This window comes from Scyliorhinus torazame, chromosome 3 (genome assembly GCF_047496885.1).
Source record: "Scyliorhinus torazame isolate Kashiwa2021f chromosome 3, sScyTor2.1, whole genome shotgun sequence".
Classification (NCBI taxonomy): Eukaryota; Metazoa; Chordata; class Chondrichthyes; order Carcharhiniformes; family Scyliorhinidae; genus Scyliorhinus; species Scyliorhinus torazame.
Genome location: NC_092709.1, coordinates 222,695,928 through 222,709,485, shown reverse-complemented (window position 1 = coordinate 222,709,485; position 13,558 = coordinate 222,695,928). Strand labels below are relative to the sequence as shown.

Sequence of the window (13,558 nt, the reverse complement as noted above, 5' to 3'; positions counted from 1 at the left end):
CCCACAACCCAAAAAAACGTGCAGGGTAGGTGAATTGGCCACGCTAAATTTTCCCTTAATTGGAAAAAAATAATTGGGTACTCCTTAAAAAAAAAATAACTCCCATCCACTCCTATGCCAGCTCCATTCCAACTCATGTCTCCCACCCATCTCCTTTAGCCCTTCATATCCTCCTTGTCAAGTCATGGCACTTCCATGAACATACACCCAGTACAATCTGTACATAACCGATGAACCTTACAGTAACAATGGCATGTGTAGAACTGCTTAAAAAGCCACCCATTCATAACTTTTTTAAATACTCTGTTACTACAACCCTATAAAAGTGTAAATTACAGAAAATATAAGCACTTGACAGATCTTTATCTTGTGAAAGTCAATATTGAGCTATTGGCAAAATAATCACGGAAAAATAGTTACTATACCACCATAAAGCTGTCATTCAAGCAAAGTCTTCCCATTTCCTCAGTTTTGTCAACAAAGTAAAATTAAACTTGCATGAGAGCCCAGACTCTTATATAAAATGATTAACTCTGTTGAAGCATTCATAATTGACACTGTTGCTGGGAGGACCATCTCTTCAAAGAATTCTTGGCTCTTCTAGAGACTATCTGGTTATTAACCCCCATAATAATTTAATAAAATCAAACATGTTAAACACTTGTCCACAAGAACCAGGGCAAATCTAACCTGCTCAATTGCCATCCCATCAGTCTACATTCGATTATCAGCAAAGTGATGAAAAGAGTTGTTAAGAATGCCACCAAGCGACATCACACAGCAATAACCTGCTCACTGATAAAAGCAAATTACTGCGGATGCTGGAATCTGAAACCAAAAGAGAAAATACTGGAAAATCTCAGCAGGTCTGGCAGCATCTGTAGGGAAAGAAAAGAGCTAACATTTCGAGTCCAGATGACCCTTTGTCAAAGCTCATCGGGCAGTTCGGGGTTAGGAGACTATGAGGTTGGAAGCTGTAGGGGGAAGGCATCCGGAGGAAATGAGGTCGCTAACAGTGTTGGAGATAATGGCTTGATGTTCAGTGGTCTGGTCATGGTCCAGGGGGAGGTAGGAGGAAGTATCTGAGAGTTGGCGCTCAGCCTCTGTGAGGTAGAGGTCAGTACGCCAGACGACAACAGTACCCCCTTTGTCGGCAGGTTTGATGACAAAGTTGGGGTTGGACCTGATTGAGTAAAGAGCGGAAAGTTCTTAAGGAGAGAGGTTGGAATGGGTGAGGGGGGCAGAAAAATTAAGATGGCCAATGTCCCATCGACAATTCTCAATGAAAAGATCGAAGGCAGGTAATTGTCCCGGCGTGGGTTTCCAATTGGAGGCAGAATGTTGAAGGCAGTTGAAACAATCTGTGGAATGGGGGGAGGGCACTTGCCCACAGAAGTGGGCACGGAGACGAAGGTGACAAAAGAGGAGTTCAACATCATACCGAGCGCGGAATTCATTGAGGTGGGGGACATAAGGGTACAAAGCTGAGTCCTTTGCTGAGGACAGCATGCTCAGCCTCAGAGAGGGGAAGGTCGGAGGGTATGGTGAACACGCGGCAAGGGCTGGTACTAGAAGAAATGGGGAGCTGGTGGGGGCCTAGGGAGGGCAGAAGTGTTATAAGTTGTTGAAGCTTGCATTCCGTAACACCTGCAAGAAATAGGAAAAGTTTCTTATTAAGGCATCGAATGATGCGAAGGATAAAATGACACTGGGGACAGGGACAGCTTTGAGAGAGAGTAAGATGGTGCTGCTGGCGAGAGATGTTGAGTGTCTTCATGTGGCGGCACATGTCACTGAGTGTGGCTTTCAGGATGCGGCGAGAGCAGAAATTGGAAGAATGTTGCTTATCCTGGAGGTTACATGCAAGGTGGAATTTAAGTTGAAATCCCCGTGGGGTAAGTCGGAGACGAAGACAGCCACTGAGGAAGGAAATATGGCTGTGGAGGCAAGTCTTGGTAAATACCTTGTCCAACACTAAGAGAGAAATGGAAAGCAGTGAAGGTGGATAGCATGAGAAGGACATATGGAAATCCTGTCGGAGAGAAGAGCAGTACTTCTTCAGGGTAGGCATTCCTGGAAGAGAAGTGGCAGTGGGTTAAACACTGGGTAAAAGCAAATTACTGCAGATGCTGGAATCTGAAACCAAAAGAGAAAATGCTGGAAAATCTCAGCAGGTCTGGAAGCATCTGTAGGGGTAGAAAAGAGCTAACATTTCGAGTACAGGTGATCCTTTGTTAAAGCTCTTTTGGTTTCACCTGCTCACTGATGCTCAGTTTGGGTTCCACCAGGGACCACTCAGCTTTGGATCTCATTACAGCCTTGATCTAAACAAGGATAAAAGAGCTGAACTCAAGAGGTGAAGTGAGAGTGACTTGACATCACTCAAGTGCATTTGACCAAGTGCAGCATCAGAAGGAAAGCTCTCCATCAATTGGAGTCATTCCTACCACAAAGAAGTTGGTTGTGGCTGGACAGCATCTCCGACATTGATGTAGGAGTTCCTCAGGGTGTCATTCTTCCACTGTTTTTTTTTCATGAGATGTGGGTGTCACAGGCAAGGCCAGCATTGTAGCATGCGTTCCCTGTTCCTAATTGCCCTCGAACTGAGAGGCATCTTAAGAGACAACTACATTGCTGTGGATCTGGAGTCACATGTAGGCCCAGCCATGTAGGGGCAGCAGATTTCCTTCCTTAAAGTGCATTTCATGGTCATGATTAGACTTTTAATTCTAGATTTTTTAATTGAATTCAAATTTTATCATCTGCCGTGGTGGGATTCGACAAGGGTCCCCAGAGTGTTACCCTGGGTGTATGGATTACTAATCCAGCGACAATACCATTATGCCACTGCCTCCCTTTTCCTTCATCAGAAGTTTAGAAGTGGGGATGTTTGCTGATGATTGCATGATTTTCAGGAGCATTTACAACTCCTCAAATACTAAAGTGGGCTGTGTCCATATGCAGCATGACCTGGACAATATGACAAGTTACATTTGCATCACACAAGTCAGAAAATGACCATCTCCAGTGAGAGGACATAAAACTAGCTTCCCTTGACAATCAATGGCTTTACCATCATTGAACCCCTCACAATCAACATTCTGGGGGCTATCATTGACCAGAAACTGAACTGGATGTAGCCATATAAAGCTATGGCTACCAGAGCAGGTCAGAACTGGGAATCCTGTAGGGAGTATCTCGCCTCCCAACTTCCCAAAGTCTGTCTACCATCTACAAGGCATAAATCAGGAGTGTGATGGAATAGTCTCCACTTGCCTGGATGAGTGTAGTTCCAACAACACTGAAGATGCTTGACACCATCCAAGACAAAGTAGTCCATTTGATTGACCACTCTTTCAGCAACTTCAACATTTAGCCTTTCCACCAGTGGCCCACACTGGCAGCAGTGTGCACCATTTAGAAGACACACTGCAGCAACTCATCAAGGCTCCTTCGACAGCACTTTCCAAACCCATGACCTCACTACCTAGAAGGGTAAGGGTAGCAGAACACCACCATATACAAGTCACATACCATTCTGATTTATTATTACTGATCCTTCACTGTTGCTGGGTCATATCCCTTCAACTTCCTTCCGAACAGCAATGTGGGTGGACTTGCACCACATGGAGTATTGCAGTTCAAAAGGCAGTTCAGTATTGGTCTCTCCGAAACTGCTTACATCCCGGCAATGTTTGGATGAGGCCTTTAATTGGGCCTCATTTGGCTCACTGGTGGGAAGGCTGCACGATGCTGGGATGGGGGGTGGGGGATCATTTGCAGAGGTGGATGGGTAGATGACGACCATGCTTTCCACTGGATTTTACATACCCCACCTCCTTCAAACCAGCCAGTGGGAGGCATATAATCTAGTCCTATATTTCTGTGATTTTTAAAAAAACATTTTGCCGATGGTTATTGCATATTCTGTGCAGGCAAAGGCCATGCAAAGGTTTGTATTTGTGGCAATTGGTGGATCATTGGTGACTGCAGAAACCATTTCTTGATTTGCAGGCTCTTGAACAGTTGGACACGGAAATTTCTGGTTTGGACAGGCTCCAGTATCAGTAGACTCCTTCTCTGTAACTTTCCACAGCATCTGTTTGCTTCAAACCTGATGTGTTGGGTGTTCTGGATCACAAACAGGTCACCAACACTGGAAGTGGTGCAACTCTATTTTATTATATGGTTAACTATATTAACAGACTTGAACTGTGGGTAAATGCAATACCAGCTTTAACTGTTGACCCTTGCCTAGTCCTAACCAGGTGATGCATTCAGCACATGGTGAATGTCTGTGTTGCAGGCTGTGAGCTCTGTGCTCCGAGCTGGCTGCTACTAGAATGAGCGGGAACTCTCCTGTCCCCTGTCTTTATAGTGCGTGTGCTCTCACTGGTGATTGGCTGCGGTGTTCTGTATGCTGATTGGTCCCACTGCTTGTCCATCAGTGTGCGAGTGTGTGTCTGCACCATAATATACTGGTGTATATTATGAAATCCCCCCTTTTATATAAAGAACATGTGCCTGCGTGACAATAAATATCATGTAGTGAATGTACCTGACAATGTGTGTGCGTGTTATTTACATGACTATGTACATGAGGCTAATCTATTTACACGGGAAGGTGCCTGGTGCAGAGAAATAGGGTGTCACACCAACAACGAAATGAACATTATATACAAACTACTGGAACGATGAAACAGGATAACAGAACAGATCAAAGAGTCCAACATCGTAAAACTCATAAGTCAAGTCTCTGAGGTGGGCGACGAATTCTGGTTGACCCCCTCAAGGGTGGGTCAGGAGCCACCGGCTGAGGAACGGGCTGGGCCACGGCAGAGTGAGGAGGATGCAGAGTATTCAGAATCTCCACATAGTCCAGGTTGGGGACAGCAGGAGGGCGTGGCACCGGTGGAGGATCACGTAGCGAGCGTGGAACGAGACTAGGGGCACGCCGATTGCGGTGGCGAATGGAACCATCTGGCAGATGAACCAGGAACGAGCGGAGAGACACCTGCCGAAGAACCACAGCAGTTGCAGACCAGCCACCCTCCGAAAGATGGATGCGGACGTTGTCATCCGGCACCAGAGCAGGGAGATCAGTCGCCCGAGCGTCATGCGCCGCCTTGTGTTGTGCACGAGACTGTTGCATCCGCTGAAGGACCGGAACGTGGTCGAGGTCTGGGATGTGAATGGACGTCACCGTGGTCCTGAGAGTGCGACCCATGAGCAGCTGGGCCTGCGATAGGCCCGTGGACAGTGGGGCCCAACGATAGGCCAGCAAGGCGAGGTAGAAGTCGGATCCTGCATCGGCAGCCTTGCAGAGGAGCCGTTTGACTATGTGGATGCCCTTTTCCGCTTTGCCATTGGATTGGGGGTGCAGGGGACTGGATGTCACATGCACAAAGTTGTACCTCCTGGCAAAGTTGGACCATTCCTGGCTCGCGAAGCAGGGGCCATTGTCCGACATCACAGTGAGTGGGATGCCGTGACGAACAAAGGTCTCCTTGCAGGCACGGATGACCGCCGATGATGTGATGTTGTGCAGGCGTACGACCTCCGGGTAGTTCGAAAAATAGTCTACAATCAGAACATAGTCCCTGCCGAGCACATGGAACAGGTCAACGCCTACCTTAGACCAAGGGGATGTGACCAACTCATGGGGCTGTAAGGTCTCACGTGGTTGGGCCGGCAGGAACCGCTGACAGGTGTGGCAGTTGAGCACTGTGTTGGCGATGTCCTCATTGATGCCGGGCCAGTACACTGCCTCTCGGGCCCTCCGTCGGCACTTCTCCACGCCAAGATGGCCCTCGTGTAGCTGTTCCAAAACGAGCTGGCGCATGCTGTGCGGGATCACAATGCGGTCCAGCTGCAGGAGAACACCATCGACTACTGCCAGATCGTCTCTGATATTGTAGAACTGCAGGCATTGGCCCTTGAGCCACTCATCCGTCATGTGGTGCATGACACGCTGTAGTAGGGGGTCAGCCGCAGTCTCACGGCGAATGTGGATAAGGCGTTCATCCGTGGCCGGCAGATTGGAGGCCGTGAAGGCCACATGGGTGTCAACCTGGCAGACGAACCCTCTGGGTCACATGGGGTGTTGACTGCCCTGGACAGAGCGTTGGCTATGATTAGGTCCTTGCCCGGGGTGTATAGGAGCTGGAAATCGTACCGCCGGAGTTGAAGCAGAATGCGCTGGAGACGAAGGGTCATATCATTCAGGTCTCTTTGTATAATGTTGACCAACGGGTGATGGTCGGTTTCGACAGTGAATTGGGGGGGGCCGTACACATAATCATGAAATTTGTCGACCCCAGTCAACAGGCCCAGGCACTCCTTTTCGATCTGCGCGTAGCGCTGTTCCGTGGGGGTCATGGCACGTGACGCATATGCAACGGGGGCCCATGATGAGGCCTCATCGCGGTGCAGGAGAACCACCCCAATGCCGGATTGGCTGGCATCCGTTGAAATTTTTGTTTCCTTCGTGGGATCAAAAAATGCCAATACCGGGGCCGTGGTAAGCTTGGTCTTAAGCTCCTCCCGTTCGTGCTCGTGGGCGGGAAGCCATTGGAAGTCTGTCGTCTTCCTGACCAGGTTCTGGAGAGCTGTGGTATGGGAGGCGAGGTTGATGAACTTCCCCAGGAAGTTGACCATGCCCAAAAATCGGAGGACCGCCTTCTTATCCGCTGGCTTCTGCATGGCCGTGATGGCTGCCACCTTGTCCGCATCCGGCCGCACACCCAACCGGGTGATGTGGTCCCCTAGGAACTTGAGTTCCGTCTGGCCGAAGGAACATTTGGCTATGTTGAGGCGAAGGCCTTGGTCCCGTATTCGTTTGAAAACGCGCTGGAGGTGACTGATATGCTCCTTCGGGGTGGTGGACCAAATGATGATGTCGTCAACATAGACGCGCACACCCTCAATGCCCTCCATCATTTGCTCCATGATCCAGTGGAATACTTCTGATGCGGATAAATCCCAAACGGCATCCTGTTGTAGCAGTATTTGCCAAATAGGGTATTAAAGGTACAAAGCTTTCTGCTGGACCTGTCTAGTTAAATTTGCCAGAATCCCTTTGAGGCGTCAAGTTTGGTGAAGATGTTGGCCTGAGCCATCTCGCACGTGATCTCCTCGCGCTTGGGGATAGGTAATGCTCCCTCATTATGTTGCGATTCAGATCCGGTCATTGCAGATCCGGAGCTCGCCGGAAGGCTTCTTTACGCACACCATGGAACTGACCCAGTCGGTTGGTTCCGTCACTCTGGAGAGCACTCCTTGGTCCTGGAGGTCCTGCAGCTGCTGCTTGAGTCGGTCCTTGAGGGGTGCTGGGACTCTGCGAGGTGCATGATCCACAGGCGTGGCGTCTTGTTTGAGCAGGATTTTGTAAGTGTATGGAAGCGTGCCCATGCCTTTGAAAACGTCGCGGTGCTGGTCGATGATGGCATTGAGTTGCGCCCTGAAGTCCGCATCCTGGAAGGCAGACGTGTCCTCTGGAGAGAGAGAGTGTACTCGTTGAACGGGGTTTAGGAGTTTGCACGCCTGTGCGCCTAGCAGAGAGTCCTTCGAGGAGCCCACGATCTCGAAGGGAAGGATGGATTTTCGCGAGTTGTGCGTCACTTCGAGTTGTCATGAACCTGTCGCAGGAATGACGTTGCCATTGTAGTTCCACTGGCTCTTAAAATGGAAAACTTCAGACGTAAAAACTTATATAATCCTAGGCTGGTGGCGGAGTTATATAACTCATTTTATAAATCCAGGATTGGGTCTGTCATGATATTCAAACACACATCACAACACACACATCATGATAGACAGACCAACAGACCAATCAGCACACATAACACGACAGCCAATCACAGACAAGAGCAGACACAGTATAAGACAAGAAACACGACACCTGCTGGCCAGTCCATCTGGAGACAGGACAAGGCCAGGACCTCATTAACAAGACACTCACACAGTCACCACGTGCTGAGTACCAAGTCAGATGTGTAAATAACTAGTTGGAATAAAACTGCGTTGTACCAATCGCAACCGTGTTGGTTTGTCTGTACCTCAGAGCACCCAACACCACAGGGTTGGTACAAGAGACAGCTTGAGGCCAAGAACAAAGCCATAATCTGACTACTTGAACTGAAAGTATGGGCACCAGTTGTTAAATTTCAAGTAGGTTGATAGGGTAGAATATCTGACAAAGCATTTATGCTGTTGATGTGTTGCAGATTGCATTATAGAGTTTGTCATTGTCCTATAATTTTGCAGCCAGCAGAGTAAGACCTGAACAAACCTTTAAACTGGTCTGAAGTTGTCATATCACTGTATATTTTTTTCATTTGGAATTCGAGAGAGGGGACGGTGCAGGTGTCGCAAGTGCTGCGGGCAATCTATTGGGCGAAGGCAGGGCAGAGGGGAGGGAGCGGCCATTTTGGGTTGGGATTGGACAAGAAAAGAAAATAGGGGCAGAGATAGTTTTGTAATGAATTGGGATGGCGGTTCAAATTGCGGGAGTCACCCTCCAGTAAGGATAGTGCCTTGGAATGTGCGGGGGTTGAATGGGCCGGTGAAGCGATCCAGGGTGTTTGCGCATTTGAAAAGTTTTAAGCTGGAGGTAGTGTTTCTTCAGGAGACACACCTGCAGGTGAAAGACGCATGTGAGGTTGAGAATGGGGTGAGTGGAACAAACATTTAATTCAATTCCAAATCAATAGGTGTTGCAATCTTATTTAATGGGCGGCATGGTGGCACAGTGGGATTGCTGCCTCACTGCGCCAGGGACCTGGGTTCGACTTTGACCTCGGATGACTGTCTGTGTGGAGTTTGCACATTCTCCCTGTGGATTTGTTCTGCTTTCTGTGTATAGGACATTCCTGGGCAGTTTTCCACATTGCCAGGTAGATGCCAGAGTTGTAGCTCTACTGGAACAGATTGATTATAGCGCACTCCTACCAATCTGCGGCAGGCAGGTTGGTGAAGATGAGGTCCAGTGTGTTTTTCCCTCTTTTGGTTCCTTCATCACCTACTGCAGACCCAGTCAAGCAGCAATGTCCTTGAGGACCTGGACAATTCGGTCTGTGGTGGTATTACCGAGCCACTCTTGGTGATGAACATCAAAGTCCCCCACCTAGAGCATATTCTGCTCCCTTGCCACCTTTAGTGCTTCCTCCAGGTGGCAATCAACATGGAGGAGTACTGATGTATCATAGCACATAGAACATTACAGCGGAGTACAGGCCCTTCGTCCCTCGATGTTGCGCCGACCTGTGAAACCACTCTAAAGCCCATCTACACTATTCCCTTATTGTCCATATGTATAGAACACAGCTGAGGTGGTGGGTGGATGTGGAAAGGTGGCATTGTGGCGGGAGATGGTAATCAGTAGGAGGTTTCCTTGCCCATTTTTGGCCTGGTGCCATGAGACATCTCGGGGTCTGAAGTTGATGCTGAGGACTCCCAAGAGAGATCCCTCCTTACTGTCGAGCACTGTGCTGCCCCTTCTACTGGGCCTGTCCTGCTGGTGGGACAGGACATACCCAAGGATGGTGATGCCTGGACATTATCTGCAAGGTATGGTTCCATGAGTACGACTATGCCAAGCTGCTACTTAAATTGTCTCTCGGCATTTTGGCACTAGCCCCAAGATAAGGAGGGCTTTATGAGTTGACAGGGCTAAGTTTTTCATTGCCGGTTCCGGTGCCTAGGCCAAGGCCGGCTGGCCCAGCCAGTTTACGTCCTTCAAGCCTTACGCGTGGTTTGTTAGAATTGACTGGCTTGCTTTCCCCTTTCAGAGGGCGTTTAAGAGTCAATCACATTATTGTGGGTCTGACGTCACATGTAGGCCAAACCAGGTAAAGGAAGAGGAAGCCCAGTATTTGCAAAGACATTCCTGAAGCATTCTTCGAGCTAAAGAATACAAGTTTCTTATATTTCTTTCTTTGTTTTATCATTTGTTAATATTCTGGAAGGAGTTACGGAGGATGTAGGAGTTTAGCTGTTTCCAGTGACAGAAGGGTCAGTAACTAGAGGACCTAGATTGAAGGTAAATGGCAAAAGAACCAGAAGAGCCATGAGAAAGAAGAACATTATGCAGTGAGTTATTGTGAACTGGATTACATTGCCAGAAGGAATGGTAGAAGCAGATTCCATGATATCTTGCAAAATGGAACTGCATAAATACTTGCAAAGGACGTATTGACCGTGCAATGGAGAGTAAACTTGGGAAGTGGGACCAACGGGGCCCAAGCACCTTTAATAAACATTGTTGACAAACAGGCAATTTTGATACAAATAAATTAATCACATTCTATTCCAGGGTGTGTACGTGATCTGATTCCAAATGTCGATTTTCCTGGAAATGACATCGAATTAGTCCTTGCTCCAGACACCAACTACTGTCAAAAGGTTTGCACGGAGAAGAGCCAATGTCAATTTTTCACCTTTTTAACAAGAGATTGGGCGACTGACAACAAAAGGTAATTCATTCAGATGTTTAAATGGAATAGAGTGGTTATCTTGAGCTTAGTTGCTAGCAAGGCGTTTCCATATAGCATGATACTGACTGAAATTGGAGAAGCTTCTACAATGACCCATTAACCGAGCATGCTTATATTTCCTCAATAGTTGATTGTTCGTATAAAAGCTAAATTCAGCTAGTCACTTTTTTGTCAATGGACTACATTTTATTTTGAATTAATTTAGCACCAGAAGAATGTTTGTGGTTTCCTAATTAAATTTGGGCATTCTGTGAAAATGTCCATGTAAACAACAGACCATTGGACCTTAACATAAAATTGACAATTAATATTTGGAGAGCAGTTGCTTCAAAATTCAAAAGTCAGCATTGATAAACCTTGGGCAAATCATGATAGCACAGTCAGTGCATCAAAACCTTTATCTATGACACTGGTTTTTGGTTGAAAATGAATGAAGAATTGTATCCACCTCATCACTGCAATGTTCTTACTCCACCCAGCGGAAACACATTTTGATAGTGGTAAGACATTCTGCAGTTAACAGTCGATCAAGTCGCACCTCTACCCTATGATTTGACTACATGGAATCTAAACAAATGGATGAAGAAGATTTAGCATGGCAAAGCTTCATGTTGATTGTTTTTCATCATCTTTCAGATTTTATTGTTATTTGAAGTCGTCCACTTCAGGGGAACCGACTGTTCAAGCTAACTTAGACAACGTTGTCTCAGGATATTCCCTGAAACAAGGCAGGGCACAAAGATGTAAGTACAAACAATGTCATGCCCAACCAGTTGAGTTTGGGTTAAGTTTGATGCCCATATTATTTCTATGCAAATTTAATTGTTCTGCAACACCACTCAGTAACCTATTTGCCTTTGATTTATATGTAAGATTAAGTCTTGAGAGGGTATTCTCTGGTGGAATGATGAAACTGGGCAGATAAGCACCTGACCTCAAAAGCAAGAGTATACGACCTCTGGAAAACTGATATAAGATGGAAATACTCAGCAGGTTAGGCAGCATCTACGGAGAGTGAAACAGAAATAATTTTTCAAATTGATGTGGAAAGTTAATCAACCTGCAGGATGCCTCAGGCTTCAGCTTTGCTGGTCACCACCATTCCAGCCAGGACACAGGAACAAGATATTCAGACAGGAGGGACCAGAAAATAATCAGCAACAGCAGAGTCTCTGTAAATTCCACTTGAGTTTCATGTGGGAAAGCAATAAACCAACATTAAATAAAGGAAATAGCTAGCAGGAGGAATACGGAAAGCATGTAACAACATTAAGAATGAATGTATGGAAAATGAAAGTAGATTCCAGTTAAACTGCAAGGTTTCTTTTTATGTTGTGGCCCAAATTAAGTGTGATTCGGTGTTGGGGGATGAGGCAGTGCAAATTTGGCTGGTCAGTGAAGCCAGGGGGTGGCGGGGTATAGTTGGAGTTTGGGAGTGTGGTTGGGTTGTGTGGGAGGTAATTCGGTTGATGAGGGTGGGGAGTTTGTTCGGAGTTGTGTGAGTGTGTGGGATACTTGTGGGAGGTAGGTGTATTTTGGGAATGGCCAGTGAGTGAGGTTGTTCATAGAATTTAGAATCACAGAAATTCTATGGTACAGAAGGAGGCCATTCAGCCCATTGTGGCTGCACCAACCCTCCGAAAGAGTAACTATTCTCGGCCCATTCCACGCCATACCCCCATAATCCAACGTAACCCACCGATCTTTGGATACTAAGGGGCAATTTAGCATGGCCAATCCACCCAGCCTGCACACCTTTGGACTGTGGGAGGAAACCGGAGCACCCGGAGGAAACCCAAGACATGGGGAGAAAGTGCAAACTCCACACAGACAGGATTAATGGGTGTTTCTCTGATTGGCAATCAGTAGTTAGTGGTGTCCCTCAGGGATCAGTATTGGGCCCACAATTGTTCACAATTTACATAGATGATTTGGAGTTGGGGACCAAGGGCAATGTGTCCAAGTTTGCAGACGACACTACGATGAGTGGTAAAGCAAAAAGTGCAGAGGATGCTGGAAGTCTGCAGAGGGATTTGAATAGGCTAAGTGAATGGGCTAGGGTCTGGCAGATGGAATACAATGTTGACAAATGTGAGGTTATCCATTTTGGCAGGAATAACAGCAAAAGGGATTATTATTTAAATGATAAAATATTAAAACATGCTGCTATGCAGAGAGACCTGGGTGTGCTAGTGCATGAGTCGCAAAAAGTTGGTTTACAGGTTAAGAAGGCAAATTGAATTTTGTCCTTCATTGCTAGAGGGATTGAGTTTAAGACTAGGGAGGTTATGCTGCAATTGTATAAGGTGTTAGTGAGGCCACACCTGGAGTATTGTGTTCAGTTTTGTTCTCCTTACTTGAGAAAGGACGTACTGGCACTGGAGGGTGTGCAGAGGAGATTCACTAGGTTAATCCCAGAGCTGAAGGGGTTGGATTACGAGGAGAGGTTGAGTAGACTTGGACTGTACTCGTTGGAATTTAGAAGGATGAGGAGGGATCTTATAGAAACATATAAAATTATGAAGGGAATAGATAGGATAGATGCGGGCAGGTTGTTTCCACTGGCAGGTGAAAGCAGAACTAGGGAGCATAGCCTCAAAATAAGAGGAAGTAGATTTAGGACTGAGTTTGGGAGGAACATCTTCACCCAAAGGGTTGTGAATCTATGGAATTCCTTGCCCAGTGAAGCAGTAGAGGCACCTTCATTAAATGTTTTTAAGATAAAGATAGATAGTTTTTTGAAGAATAAAGGGATTAAGGGTTATGGTGTTCGGGCCGGAAAGTGGAGCTGAGTCCACAAAAGATCAGCCATGATCTCATTGAATGGCGGAGCAGGCTTGAGGGGCCAGATGGCCTACTCCTGCTCCTAGTTCTTATGTTCTTATGTAAGGTCAGAATTGAACCATGGTCCCTGGCACTGTGAGTCAGCAGTCCTAACCACTGTGCCACCGTGAGTGCGCCTTATGTGGGTGGTATGGGACACCGGGGTGTGGTTTCGGGGTCAGTACCATGGTTCTCCAGGAGTTAGAAGTGGTTTCAACCTGTCAAACATTTCCTGGGTAACT

At 47.0% G+C, this 13,558-nt stretch overlaps 1 protein-coding gene across 1 annotated transcript in view; it reads left to right on the top strand.

The window, feature by feature from the left end:
• The window catches only part of LOC140408952 (uncharacterized), a 241,605-nt gene that overhangs the window by 5,736 nt on the left and 222,311 nt on the right, over nucleotides 1-13,558 (top strand). Inside the window, exons 3-4 of the mRNA XM_072496904.1 lie at nucleotides 10,313-10,472; nucleotides 11,130-11,236. Coding sequence (XP_072353005.1) covers nucleotides 10,313-10,472; nucleotides 11,130-11,236 — 267 coding nt within the window. The remainder of the gene's footprint in view (nucleotides 1-10,312; nucleotides 10,473-11,129; nucleotides 11,237-13,558) is intronic.